The sequence below is a fragment of the Diospyros lotus genome, chromosome 2 (genome assembly GCF_014633365.1).
Source record: "Diospyros lotus cultivar Yz01 chromosome 2, ASM1463336v1, whole genome shotgun sequence".
Lineage (NCBI taxonomy): Eukaryota > Viridiplantae > Streptophyta > Magnoliopsida > Ericales > Ebenaceae > Diospyros > Diospyros lotus.
Window position 1 is genome coordinate 5,961,112 of NC_068339.1, and position 13,538 is coordinate 5,974,649.

A 13,538-nucleotide genomic window follows, 5' to 3' on the forward strand; every position below is an offset into this window, starting at 1 on the left:
TTTCTCAATCTCTGGCTTGCTCTAATGGAACCTTGAGCTAACTAGCCTAATTTCATTCATCGCATTTTTGACAACAAATCCTTGCGTAATATCTAAGCAAAAAATATAGACCAAAAAATCTGTCCCAAATTTGCTATTTGATAAAACAAACGGCGTAAAGCCATAGCAGCTGGCATATTATGTAAATCACTGGTCGCCGCAGCTGGTATGCATCTCATGGTTTAAATTTTATCGGGACTTGGGTGTTGTTTCTTTCCAACTATGAGCAAAACAAATTCAGCTGGACTGCCAACATCAAGAAACATCAACATCCTTGCTTTCTAGCTTTTTGCTTCTTTTCTTGGATTTTAGCTTTAGCTTCTTGCTTACAGAGTGTTCTTTAGAACCCTTCTTACGTTTGACGGGCCGTGGCTCTTCCCCGTCTTCATCAAGTATATCATTAACGGCTGCTGCATTATCTGAAGTCAGATCTTCTGTGGATCCAGCTACTTCTGTTTGAGCAAAATTGCATATGAGAATGTGAGTTAATCTGGACTAGAATCCCTTAAATTGTAGGGGTGTTAAGTTAATAAAATATACAACACAAATATCAAAGATATAACCGAGTAACCGACAAACTAAAAAGATAAACAAAATAAATTCCCTTTCAGGGTTCAGGCGGGGAGTGAAATCAGACTAGCATGTACATGTGATTAAGTGCCTATCTAGTCACATGAATTTCACTCCACTTTGCAAGTGGTAAATCTACCGCACTGTAATGCAATTTTGTTAACAATAATTATATTCATTCAATAGTGTTGCAGTGAAGCTGATCAAACAAGTCCTATAAGCATTATCTTCTTTATTATAAATGTCCTAAAAACATTTATTTCTGCATTTTCCTCTTCTTTACATGACAATTTTACTTTCCATGTTTGAGGCTGCAACAGATCAGATGGAAAATTTCATAATATAACTAACTGGAGAATGGATGGAAATTCATGATGTTTAGGTAGCAATGAATCTATTCCAAGTTACAAATAGCTTACCCCAATTAACTGCAATCAGCATCATCAATACAAAATGTAATGCATCTTAACCATTTCAGGGTACTTTTGCAGTTTCCCCTGATCAAGTGTTGTAAGGCAATAACAAAGATAATGAATCCAGGTAAAGAGGCAGCATATTGCCACAATTAGGATATAGTGTCCAATCAAATCACATTCAGAACCTCGAGATCAAATCAAATATAGTCCTCAGTAATAATGATTTTTCCGGTTCTCTTAAATTGTTTTAAAAGAACTATCAGAAGAAATAAGGATGAGAAGAAACACTGACCTCCATCACTAAAATTGGAATCAAAAACAACATTCGATAGATGCTGCTTCAAGAACACCTGCAATTATATTTGTAGACTGTCAAAATTTCAAGAATTCACAAGCTCGGACATTGTAATGCTTCAGAAAAAAGATACTAGAAATATGCCCAGCAGGTTGTTTTCAAGATTCAATAACCAACAGACAGGCCATAACACAGATGCAACCATTCCAATCTAATACACAAGGTGGGCAATTGAAGCAATCCCTCTAAAGCAAGTCTCTTATGCTTAATTTTTGTTCAGGGAAGAATTTCAGTGTGCAAACATTTATGTTAGGATAATAAGTGGAGAGCTGGTCATAATAAGATGCCTGTTGAGAAGCAAAAATGGAAAACTCCCACTCCATCAAATATTTAAACTAAGTTATCATCTATGAATAAATTAGCCACTTCTGCAGTTTGATCCTTACTGGATCCACTGGGAGCAAAGCGTTTCAAATTCCTAGCTGATGTGACTTGGAACAAAAAAATGTTGATCATCTCAAATTCTATAAACTCATGTTTGTCCAGCGAGCTTCATGCTAGGGAGAGAAAATCTGAGGCAAGAGTATATATACCATTCATCCACAAAACATAAAGCCACTGAAACCCTGAAAGAAAAACAAATCTAAACAAAATATTCCATCAAGCCCACACCCCGCCCCCCCCCCCCCCCCAAAAAAAAAAAAAACCACTCTTACTTTCAAAAAAACAAAATCTCTTAAAATAAAAAATAAATGATATAGAGAATGGCTAATTTGTTGTAAATAAAAACAATGAATTTCTAAACAATTATTTGTGAAATGATCCAAATAACATACCGCGGAAAGAAGCTGCCGTGACTTAACATCCCAGAAGCGCAAATAGCTATCCAATCCTAGATAAAAGCCAAGTTTTTCACTTTAGTGGTTGAAGGAGAAAAGTAGTATCTTGTAATACATGAGCACTCATACATACAACCACACACACAGGTAAATTTATGTATGTGTGTGTTCATTCATGCACCTAAAGTGAACTAAGGGTGGAAGCACAAATATACCATCGTTGGATTCATAGACATTTGAGAGCTAAAGTGAACTAAGCTATACATTCTGTAATTTTCATTTAAAAGAGACATATAACATAAATAACTTAGGAAAGAAACTTAGGCTAAAAAAGGTCATATTTACATGTAGACATTGAAGATCAACACATAAGAGACATGATTTCCAACTTTCCATTGGTAAAAGAGCTCCATTAGACAAAACAATATTTTTATACACCCACCAAACAAGAACAAAAAATGAAGACTTCTGATTATGTGATTCTAGAAGTTTCAACGGAATGCTCACCACATGAGGCTAACACTGGGAACTCTGGATGCCTGGCTATGGACCTTATACTTCCAGAACATTTTCCCAGAAAGCATCCTAATACTTTCCCTACAACACCAAGAAAAAGAGAGCTTGGTTGTCAACATCTCCACTTTGTGATAGCAAAATCTTAGTACGAATGGCATCTCAAGCAATAAATAAAATTGCACTCAAATTTAAACCTACTGGATGGATTCAAAATGATATTGAAAACTTGTATGCAAATTTCAAGATTTAGAACAAGAAGCAAACATGAAGAGCCATGGACAATATAAAGTGAAAAATTCAAAAATAGAAACTAAAATTTTAATTGACAAGCTTTAAAGATAAAAGCCATGGATGAAACAAAACGAAAATCGAAGAAGACGTCGGCAGAGGCAGACAGCGAGACAGACAAGGTTGTCATCAGCAGTTGGTCGACTGGTCAGAATCAGAGGCCAGAGGCAATGAGGAAGGGGAAGGGTCGGGGTTGGTCGGAGGGCAAAGAGGAAGGGGAAGGCTAGGGGAATCGTCCTCGCCTTCTGTTGAACAGCTTCTCGTTCTGCCGAATCTGCCCTTTTCTAATTCTTAATTTGGTCAAAAACGACATCATTTTTAACATTTTAGTCAGTTCAGTTATTTCAGTTTTTTTCAATAAAGGAGACTGAACCGAGCTGAAATAACCGAAAACCTCAAAATTGGAAACCGAACCAAACCGCCAATTTCAGCCAGTTTGGTTCTGTTATTTCAGTTTAATTGAAATTTTGCTCACCCCTACATTTAATAAGTTTAAATATTGCTTCTACTAAATAAACACACACATCCCCAAATTTGGAAAACCAGAGAAGTTGAGATGTCAGCAGCAGAGCTACCTTGAAGGCACATTTGATGGTAATATAGAAGGTATAAAAATGATTACAGAACTCACTCACATAATATTATCAGAATAGAGGTCAGTCATCTACATGTTAAAGAAGAACTAAGCTCTGTATTGTTGAGAACCAAAAGTGGAGAATGGCTCTACGATTCAACAGCCAATACTGAAACCAAAATGGTAAAAAGAAAAATAAGCTATTAGTAGATAAGCCTGTAAAAGCTCTAGTCTCTATGAGGATAAAAATTAACACACCCCCTGGGAGCAAGCTCACACAGTGTGCGCTTACTTGGCGTATGTGGTCCATGGGCTATTGCGCCATACTTGTGAGTTTACTCAGTACACACCCAAAAGGTAGTAGCTGCAGGTTCTCATCATTACCCAAAAAAAATTACATACCCAAGAGCACGACATTTAAGATTTCAAGTCATTACCTATGGCAGTATGTTAATAGGAAGTCCAACAACAATCCTCTACTATTAATCAGTTTGAAAAATGGGAATTGAAAGAAAGTAATTTGTAATTTCTTTCTTTAGGACTGTAACGCATGGACCTCCTGAGAACTGCTGATATCTCTGACACTAAAAAAAATGGTTGCAACTAATTTATTCAAAACATTAATGAAAATAACATGCTGTAATCATTACTATCACATGGTACAAATCATATTCTATATCAAATAGATACAGAATGAAATAACTGAGACACGTTACATAAACTAAGATACCTGTGCGAATGTCAACAGAAGCAAGGTCACCAGAACCATTCCCTATATATATGGTATTACCATCTAGGTCTTCACTGACTGCTTTGATTGAAGACTCCCTAAAATCAAATGATATAACTGGTCTCCGCTGAGCAGAAATATCATAGAAGCGCACCTGTTGAAGATAAAATCAAGAGGAAAAGTTTCCAAATCAGGGGAAAAAATGAAGATTCTGTTCAGAAAAACTTCTGTTGTGGACCTGATGCATAATTTTTTGAGGCTAGACCACTAATCAGGCAATTAATTGGCATACATTAACAGACTAATCAAGAATCAATCGACTGACTGCCTAATGCTCTGTTCAGTCACCAGTAGCCAAAAAAAAAAAAAAAATTCCTTTGGTAAAATGGAGTTTAACGAAGTTAACAAAACTAATTTAAACTACATTTTCCATTGATTAAAATTTAAGGGTAATATTTTTTTTTTATTGCAATTAGATTGCAGCAACCATGAACAAAAATAAAAGATTCCCTGGACACAAATCAAATTGGCAACAATTTCATCAATTTTGCCATCAATAATTTCAGGTTGTTGGATGTCACTATAGCTCCATCAACGCCAGCAACAATTTTGCCAATAGCATTCTACCTCAGATCTTGGGTTTTAGTTGCTTGGGTTATAGGATTCTATCTCAGATTTTGGGTAAGGTGGCTGGATTTCATTACCACATTTGTTTGGATGGCCATTTTTAAGGGTGAGTGTGACATTGGATGTTGATGAGATTGGAATGGAGGGAATAAAAGGTAAAGAAGAGATTGGAGTGCAGAGGGCTGGCTGGTAGTTGGGTAGGATGGAGGGGGCACTGGCATTGATTAGGTTCTCAATGTTGTCTGTGCAACTGCAAAGACATGTGTGTTGATATGTGACATTTTTCAGGACAGGGAGGCATCCCACTGAACCAGCAGAGGCTAATCTTCATCAAGAAGCAACTGGATAACAGACCAGCTGAAAAAAGAGAGAATGGAAAGGAGAAGAGAGGGACCCAGCAAAAGAAGAGAGTAAAGATGAGAGAGAAATAGAGAACGTAGAGAGAGGTGCAGGAATGATGACTGAAAAGTAGAGAGAGAAAGTAGGGTTTATTAAAAACAGCGCAGTTTAGGAAAGTTTAGTAATGCCAGTAGGCTCTAGATTAATGGAAGGGGCTGACTGATATAAAAATAAATCAGATGAACCTGAAATACAAAAATTAAACCACATGGGGCGTCCATAAAATTGACCTAAACCACAGGGGGTCTGGCTGCAATTTACTCCCCTTTTAACTATGTTTGTATAATAAATATGGAATTTCATGTAGACAAAAAGAATATTTGTTGGCACCATGTCTCTGTTGTTTCACGTCAGCTCTTAATACTTCCAAATTGTCATTTCAAGTGCTCATATCTTGTTATGTTTGCATCTCAGATCTGTATCCATGCTTCTTAGTGCACAAGCATTAAAATTTTTTCTCCCCATGGATCTCATCCATTCAAGTAGATGAGCCAAAGACAAGTGCCTAGAATTCGTAAAAGGTGGGCATGTACTTCATTGCTTGGTAAACTATTGGAAATAAACTGAAAGTTCAATAACACACTACAACATAAATAGGAGTTTGACATAGAACATTACCTGATGGCTGTTGGTACCAGCCACAATTTTGCGATGATCATCCTTATTTAAAAATGTAGCAGATGTAAACCATGTTGGGGTGAATATTCCAAGACTATTCTTAGCAGGCTGTTTAAAAAAACAAGGTATGAGGTCAAAGCCTTGGCCAATGACTCGAGCAATCTGGTTATTTTTTCATGGCATTTAAAACATTGGAGAGAACAAAAGGCTCACAGATTTTGCATTCCAGATTTTAGAGCGTGTGTCAAGATTCCACACATTAATTTCAACTCCCTTCCTGAGTGTTAAAACAATGAAATGATCAAATACTTATTCAATTTGTTAAACTTTATTAAACCTGCATTAAACAACCAGACATGCAAACTCACCCTCCAAATAAAGCATAGTTCTCATTTCCATCCACCTTTGAACATGAAATATTGCCAGAACTACATACATTCCATGTTGTCAGATAACTAGAAATTGAATCTTGTGGTGATTCTGGAGCTTCAACAGACCTGATGCTTGCGTGTCCCTTGGCTGTGCATGTAAGTAAGGTACATGACCTGATCAAAGACATCAAAGGATGGATAAGAAAATACCAAGAAAAGTTTAAATGCACTGTGGTGCAAAATTTTTTCCTTCTAGGACTAAAGAACCGCCTTAAAGGGTAAACTGGTGTAAAGGAAAGCCCAAAAAATTACTTGTGAGAGAGAATAAAGAAACTACAAAAAAATCTTAAAAGGATGGAGAATGCTTGGTTCTCTTAAAGGAAAAAAATCAGACTTTCAACACTCGGAAAAATTCGTCTATTTCTCAGATAAAAACATATTATTAGTCATCTAAATGACTCTAACAAGTCTCCAACTGCACAAAAGGGCTTCCCCCCAAAGGAACAGTTGACTTTTGTTGAGAATCTCACATTGTCTCCACAAGGGAGACCTGGGCTATATATAAGAAGAAGGATCCCTCCACCTATTAAGCTGTCACAACCCGCTGAAGGATAGCAGGGTTTACTGCAATTCCGAGAGGATTGCTAGGTTGAAGAGGAGAGTGTAAGGGAGAATAGACGAGATAGCGAAGCAGGCGAGAGAGAGAGAGAGAGAGAGAAGACTGGAAATGAATATTCTGATTGCCTTTTTGCATACCGTTACACTGCATAATAGGGTACTATATAAAGGCGATTGGGAGGTCATTCCCTGACAGTGGGGCCCTCTCCTAATTATGTACCGAATATTCTAACAACCTACTGCTCCTGCTATGGCCTATTGCTCAACTAGAGGGAATTACATTAAGGCAAAATAAAAATAAAAAATGCTATCCGAGTAGCTCCATGCGTGACAATGCTCCCCTCTTGAGTGCTTCCTTGTCCTCAAGGAAGATTGATTAGGCTAACTGCGCGAGGGAATTTCTGAAACAATTTAGGTAGATATTCCCAATAAAAAATGCTATCCGAGTAGCTCCATGCGTGACAATGCTCCTCTCTTGAGTGCTTCCTTGTACTCAAGGAAGATTGATTAGGCTAACTGCGCGAGGGAATTTCTGAAACAATTTAGGTAGATATTCCCAATAAAAAATGCTATCCGAGTAGCTCCATGCGTGACAATGCTCCCCTCTTGAGTGCTTCCTTGTCCTCAAGGAAGATTGATTAGGCTAACTGCGCGAGGGAATTTCTGAAACAATTTAGGTAGATATTCCCAAGTGTTTCCTTCCTGAGTGCTTCCCTGCCATTTGACCAAGACTTGGATTAAGGGCACTCCTCCTTGCTGAATCACTCGTCTTCGAGTATGGCTTCTGGTTCCACCGCCTGCTCACTTTCCTTAGGTAGGGGTGGTAGCGTGGCATTTGCCGGCTGACCCCCAATTGACTTCTTCAATAGCGAAACGTGAAATACGGGATGGATGTGTGTGTCGGTCGGTAATTGCAGTCGATACGCCACCTTCCCTATCTTGTTAGTTATAGGGAAGGGTCCGAAATACCTAGGGTTGAGCTTAGTAGCTTCTCACGTGTCAGTGATCGCAGGTGCGGCTGTTTTAACCTTAGGTACACTTCATCCCCGACCTCAAACTCCCTTTCCGTCCTCCTCCTGTCCGCGTACTGCTTCATACGGTGCTGAGCGGAGGCCAGCTCTTGCTTTATTTGCCGTGTCACTTCTCTCTTTTGTTGTAAGTATTCTTCTATTGTGGCTGCGTCTGATCCTCCTCCTATCGCGGGTAGCAAGGGGGGTTTGTACCCGAACAGAGCTTCGAAGGGGGTGGTCCTAATAGCTGAGTGTCGAGTGGTGTTATACCACCACTGCGCCAGGGACAACCACCGGTGCCATTCCTTGGGTCGTAATAGGCATACGCACCTTAGATAAGTTTCGAGGCTCTGATTTACCCTCTCGGTTTGGCCGTTCGTTTGGGGGTGTTAGGCCGTGAACAGCCGTAGATTTGTTCCCAGAGACTTCATCAGTTCCTGCCAAAAGAGGTTGGTGAACATGCTATCCCTATCGGAGACTATATTATGAGGGACCCCATGCAGCTGAATTACACAGTCCAAGAAGGCTCTTGCCACCTCCTGAGCTGTGTAAGGATGGGCTAACCCGATGAAGTGGGCGAATTTCGTGAACCTATCTACTACCACCAAGACACTGTCTTTTCCTTCTGATCTAGGTAAACCATCCACGAAATCCATCGACACACTGGACCAAGCCTGATCCGGAATGGGGAGGGGTTGCAGCAGTCTAGGGTAAGGTACCCGCTCCGTTTTGCACCTTTTGCAAATATCACAACTCCTCACGAACTCCTTTACCTCAGTCTTCATTCTTGGCCAATAGAATATCCCTTTAACTCTTACATACGTGTTCTGTTCGTCGGAATGGCCTCCCAAAGATACTCATGCAAGGCCTGCATGATCTTCCTTTTTACCTCAGGCTGGTTTCCGATCACTATTCGTCCTTGATACCTCAACATTCCCCCTTTCAGGGTATATCCCTCCACCTCCCCTTGCTTCATCGTAAGTTCCTCTAGCAAGGCAGTGATCCTGGGGTCGTTTCCATAGCTGTTGACTACTTCCTCGTACCACTGTGGAGTCACTATTGTGACTGCTGCAAGGTTTCCCTCTTCATGGCATCGAGATAGGGCATCAGCAGCTATGTTTTCTTTCCCTTTTTGATATTGTATCGTATAATCTAGTCCCATGAGCTTGACCATTCCCTTGCATTGTAGCTGCGTTTGAAGTCTTTGCTGCAGAAGATATTTCAGACTTTCATGGTCTGTTTTAATGATGAATCGCCCCTCCCTTCCAAGTAATGCCTCCATCGATCCACAGCCATGAGGACTGCCAAGAACTCCTTCTCATAGATGCTTAACCCAGAATGCTGGGGACCTAACACTTGGCTTAAGAAGGCAATTGGTCTCCCCTCTTGTGCCAACACTGCCCCAATGCCAGTGCCACATGCATCGGTCTTCAGGGTGAAAGGCTTCTCAAAATCTGGTAGCTTCAACTCCGGCACCCTGCTCATTGCTTCCTTTACTTCGTTGAATGCCACTTCTGCCTTGGGACCCCAATGAAATTCTCCCTTCTTAAGTAGCTCCGTCAATGGTCGGTTGATGACCCCATAGTTCTTAACAAACCGCCTGTAATACCCTGTTAACCCAAGAAATCCCCTTAGGGCCCTAACGGTTGTGGGTCTCGGCCATGCCACCATAGCTTCGATCTTCCTAGGATCAGTGCTCACCTTTCCTTCAGCGATTATGTGCCCCAAATACTCCACTTGCTCCTGACCAAACTCACATTTGGATTTCTTGATGAATAATTGGTGGTTCCGCAGAATGTCTAGGGTGGTTTGCAAGTGCACTAGGTGTTGTTCGAAGGTGGGGCTATAGATAAGGATGTCATCAAAGAAAACTAAGATGAATTTCTGTAAGTGGCCTTCGAAGATGCGGTTCATGAGGGATTGAAAGGTGGCTGGGGCGTTGGTAAGCCCAAATGGCATTACCAGAAATTCAAAATGACCATGGTGTGTTTTGAATGCAGTCTTAGGAGTATCCTCGGGTTTCATCCTAATTTGATGATAACCGGAGTGCAAATCAAGCTTGGAAAAGAACTTGGCATTATGGAATTCGTCTAGCAGGTCTTCTACTAAAGGAATGGGAAATTTATCCTTGATTGTGATGGAGTTCAAGTGGCGGTAATCTACACAAAACCTCCATGCCCCATCCTTCTTTTTCACTAATAAAACAGGGGAAGCAAAGGGGCTTTGGCTTGGTTTGATAATGGATTGTTGTAGCATGTCCCTAACCATCCTCTCAATCTCATTCTTCTGGATAGGAAGGTATCGGTAGGCTCGGGTATTAACTGGTTCGGTGTTGGGTTTGAGGTTGATAGAGTGGTTAAACAGTCGGTTAGGGGGTAGGGATCTGGGTTCTGCAAATAGGTCCGCATACTTCACCAACAATTCATCAAGTAAGGCCAAATGTGTTACCTGATTAGGGGACTCCTCCCGGTCGCTGATGGTTAAGTAATACTGCCCCAGCCCTCCTGGTTCCTCAGACGTATCCTCTGCAACCACTATTGAGAAGAGTTGTGCCCATTAAACCCACTTCCCCTTCATGACTCTCTTCAAAACCTTCCCGGACATCAGCTTGCACACCCCAGCTTCTTTCTCGCTCTTGATGGCCATTCTCTTGCCCTCCTTCTCAAAGGATACTTCCATGCAGTTAAAATCAAAGCTAATTGGGCTTACTCCTTTCATCCAGTCCACCCCCAAGACCATATCGCAGCCTCCCAACTACAGTAACCTTAAATCGGTTACGAACTTCTCCCCTTGCATTTTCCACGAAAAACCATTGCAGGCCGAGGTACTCAACACCTTCTGTCCATTGGCCACTGTTACGCTTAGGGGTGGCATCCCTATCAGCTGGCAATTTAGCCTTCTCGCCGTGTGCTCATCAATAAAACTGTGGGTACTCCCACTGTCGATTAGGATCATGAGGGTGCTTCCCTTGGCCTGGCCTCCCACTTTGATAATTTTGTTATTGGCCACCCCTTTCAGGGCATGAATGGATATTTCTCCATTGTCTTCCACACCCCCGTCATCCTCAGCTATTCCTTCCTCCACCTCCTGGTCACCTCCTTCATCCCCTTCTAACAGCAAAATCTGCCTTTTGCAAGGCTGCCCCGGGTGGTACTTGTCCCCGCACCGGAAGCATAGTCCTGGCAGTCTTCTTTGCTCCCTCAACGGATCTCCAGGGGGTGCTACGCCCTGTCCCACAACTCCTCTTGCCCCGCCGTTCCACTTACCTACTTCTCGGTTAAAATTCCTTCCTGTCCCACTTTAGGTCCCGGCCACCATGCCCCTTGTCTGCTGCCTCTGCCTCTTAAGCAATGCTTCTACTACTAACTCCTATAATCAAGCATTTTCCGATGCTTGAGCTACTGTCTGTGGCCTAAGCACCTTAACCATTGGCCTTAATTCATCATTGAGGCCACTTAAGTAACTTGATACAAAATAGGTTTCGGTGAGGTAGGGGTTGTATTGGATCATGTAGGACCTCAGCTCCTCGAAGCGTTTTTGGTATACCTCTACACTCCCTGACTATTTAAGCTTGTTGAATTCTTCCACAATGTCGGTCATACTTCTTTCTCCAAACCTTCCACATAGAACCTTTGTAAACTCTCCCCATGTCTGGTTTCTCCTCAGCCATATGACTCTTTGATACCACGCGTCGACCTCTTCGTTGAAGTAGGCTGCCGCTAGAGACACCTTCTGTAGCTCCGGAATGTTATACCACTCAAACAGCCTTTCACACTTCCTTATCCACCATCGTGGATTAACCCCTTCGAACACTGGGATGTCCATCTTAGGGAGAGGGAATCCTTGTAGATGATGGTTCGCTGTGACTACTGGCCCCCTCCCCAGTATTCCTTCTTCTCGGCCACCCTGGTTAAGCTCCTCCTCATGTATTTCCAGCTCCCGTCCAGCTCTATCCCTGTGGGGAGCAGGATCCATCCCTTCTCTCGGTGGAAATTCAGGCGCTAGCCTAATCGGCTATTGTCGGCCTAACATGGCTATGTATTGCTGCATTTGTGCAGCTAGCTCCTCTCGAACCCGTGTAATGGACTCGTCCAACCTCCTTTCCATTCCATCCATGGCACTCTCCATCCAACGATCTAGTGCAAGAATAGCCTCCTGATTTCGAGTCGTTCCCAACTCCATTTGCTCCATCTTGCTTTGGCATTCCGCCACCATCACCCCGGTTTGCTGCAGCTATGTTTCGAAATTCTTCATACGCGTTCCCTCGGCCATTACTAGACCTGCTCACCCACTCGACCAGAACAGTGCTCTGATACCAATGTGTCACAACCCGCTGAAGGATAGTAGGGTTTACTGCAATTCCGAGAGGATTGCTAGGTTGAAGAGGGGAGTGTAAGGGAGAATAGATGAGATAGTGAAGCAGGTGAGAGAGAGAGAGAAGACTGGAAATGAATATTCTGATTGCCTTTTTGCATACCGTTACACTGCATAATAGGGTACTATATAAAGGCGATTGGGAGGTCATTCCCTGACAGTGGGGCCCTCTCCTAATCATGTACCGAATATTTTAACAACCTACTGCTCCTGCTATGGCCTACTGCTCAGCTTGAGGGAATTACATTAAGGCAAAAGAAAAATAAAAAATGTTATCCGAGCAGCTCCATGCGTGACATAAGCTAGCTTTTCAGGTTGGAGTTCTACCTCTAACTTCTCACATGGTATCAGAGCTAACCCTTGGTTGTCGTGGTCATGGACCAGTATTCTGCCCGATCACCTGGGCATGTATCAGTTACTGGAGAAGTTTCGGCGTGGGGGGGAGTGTTGAGAATCCCACATTGCCTCCACAAGAGAGACATGGGCTATATATAAGGAGGAGGATCTCTCCACCTGTTAAGCTAACTTTTCAAGTTGGAGTTCTACCTCTAATTTCTCACAACTTCCATCAAATATTCTAGGGAAATCCAATACACCTTTGTCACTCAGAAACTAATAGATGGAATGAACAAAAAATACTCCACACCCACCTGTCCTCCCCTTCCTGTACCTCAATATGAATGTAAAGAAAGTCCAGAAAAGCTAGGGAGAGATCTCTTTCCAATCATGAAACTGTGCCTAAACTGGGGCTCAAATGACATTACCAAAGAGAAAATAACACCAACCTATCACTAGGCAAAAGAAAAGGTCTAGCTAAGACACTCGAAGAAATAGAACTAGAAGAAGAAGACATAATTGAGTTATCAATACCTAGCAGATGACTCCAATATCTGTTTTCTGAACAGATGCAGCCCAACAACAATGGCATCATCTTCAGTTTGTATATCCGCACCACTAACATTGGTAATGGAAAAATGAAGTTTCCCATCAAGAGGGCTAAGCACCTCAACCTGTACAGAAGATCAAGCTCAAGAATAAAGAGGCATGAGATAAATTTAAAACTGCAAGCAATAACAGAGAACCCAGATGTGTCTAGCTATTCATAATCCATAAGAACTTACCAAACCACTTTTCCTAGCAACAGCCAAAAGCTGCAACAAATGTAAGAAAACAAAAGATCAAATCTAAAATTTATTTGATATCACTAAAACCATGTACAGAAAATATATCAGCAGGTAGGTGAGAATGATGTAG

At 41.6% G+C, this 13,538-nt stretch overlaps 1 protein-coding gene across 3 annotated transcripts in view; it reads right to left on the reverse strand.

The window, feature by feature from the left end:
• LOC127793736 (uncharacterized) overlaps window positions 1–13,538 on the reverse strand; it is a 29,125-nt gene that overhangs the window by 13,584 nt on the left and 2,003 nt on the right. Inside the window, exons 3-12 of one of the 3 annotated variants that reach the window (XM_052324431.1) lie at window positions 13,406–13,435; window positions 13,155–13,294; window positions 6,280–6,456; window positions 6,125–6,188; window positions 5,912–6,019; window positions 4,268–4,421; window positions 2,667–2,756; window positions 2,157–2,212; window positions 1,318–1,375; window positions 26–491 (exon numbers count right to left, since the gene is read on the reverse strand). In XM_052324431.1, coding sequence (XP_052180391.1) covers window positions 295–491; window positions 1,318–1,375; window positions 2,157–2,212; window positions 2,667–2,756; window positions 4,268–4,421; window positions 5,912–6,019; window positions 6,125–6,188; window positions 6,280–6,456; window positions 13,155–13,294; window positions 13,406–13,435 — 1,074 coding nt within the window. In that variant the 3' untranslated portion in view covers window positions 26–294. Of the gene's footprint in view, window positions 1–25; window positions 492–1,317; window positions 1,376–2,156; window positions 2,213–2,666; window positions 2,757–4,267; window positions 4,422–5,911; window positions 6,020–6,124; window positions 6,189–6,279; window positions 6,457–13,154; window positions 13,295–13,405; window positions 13,436–13,538 lie in introns of those variants that run through there. The other 2 variants (XM_052324428.1, XM_052324429.1) reach the window with 2 other exon arrangements.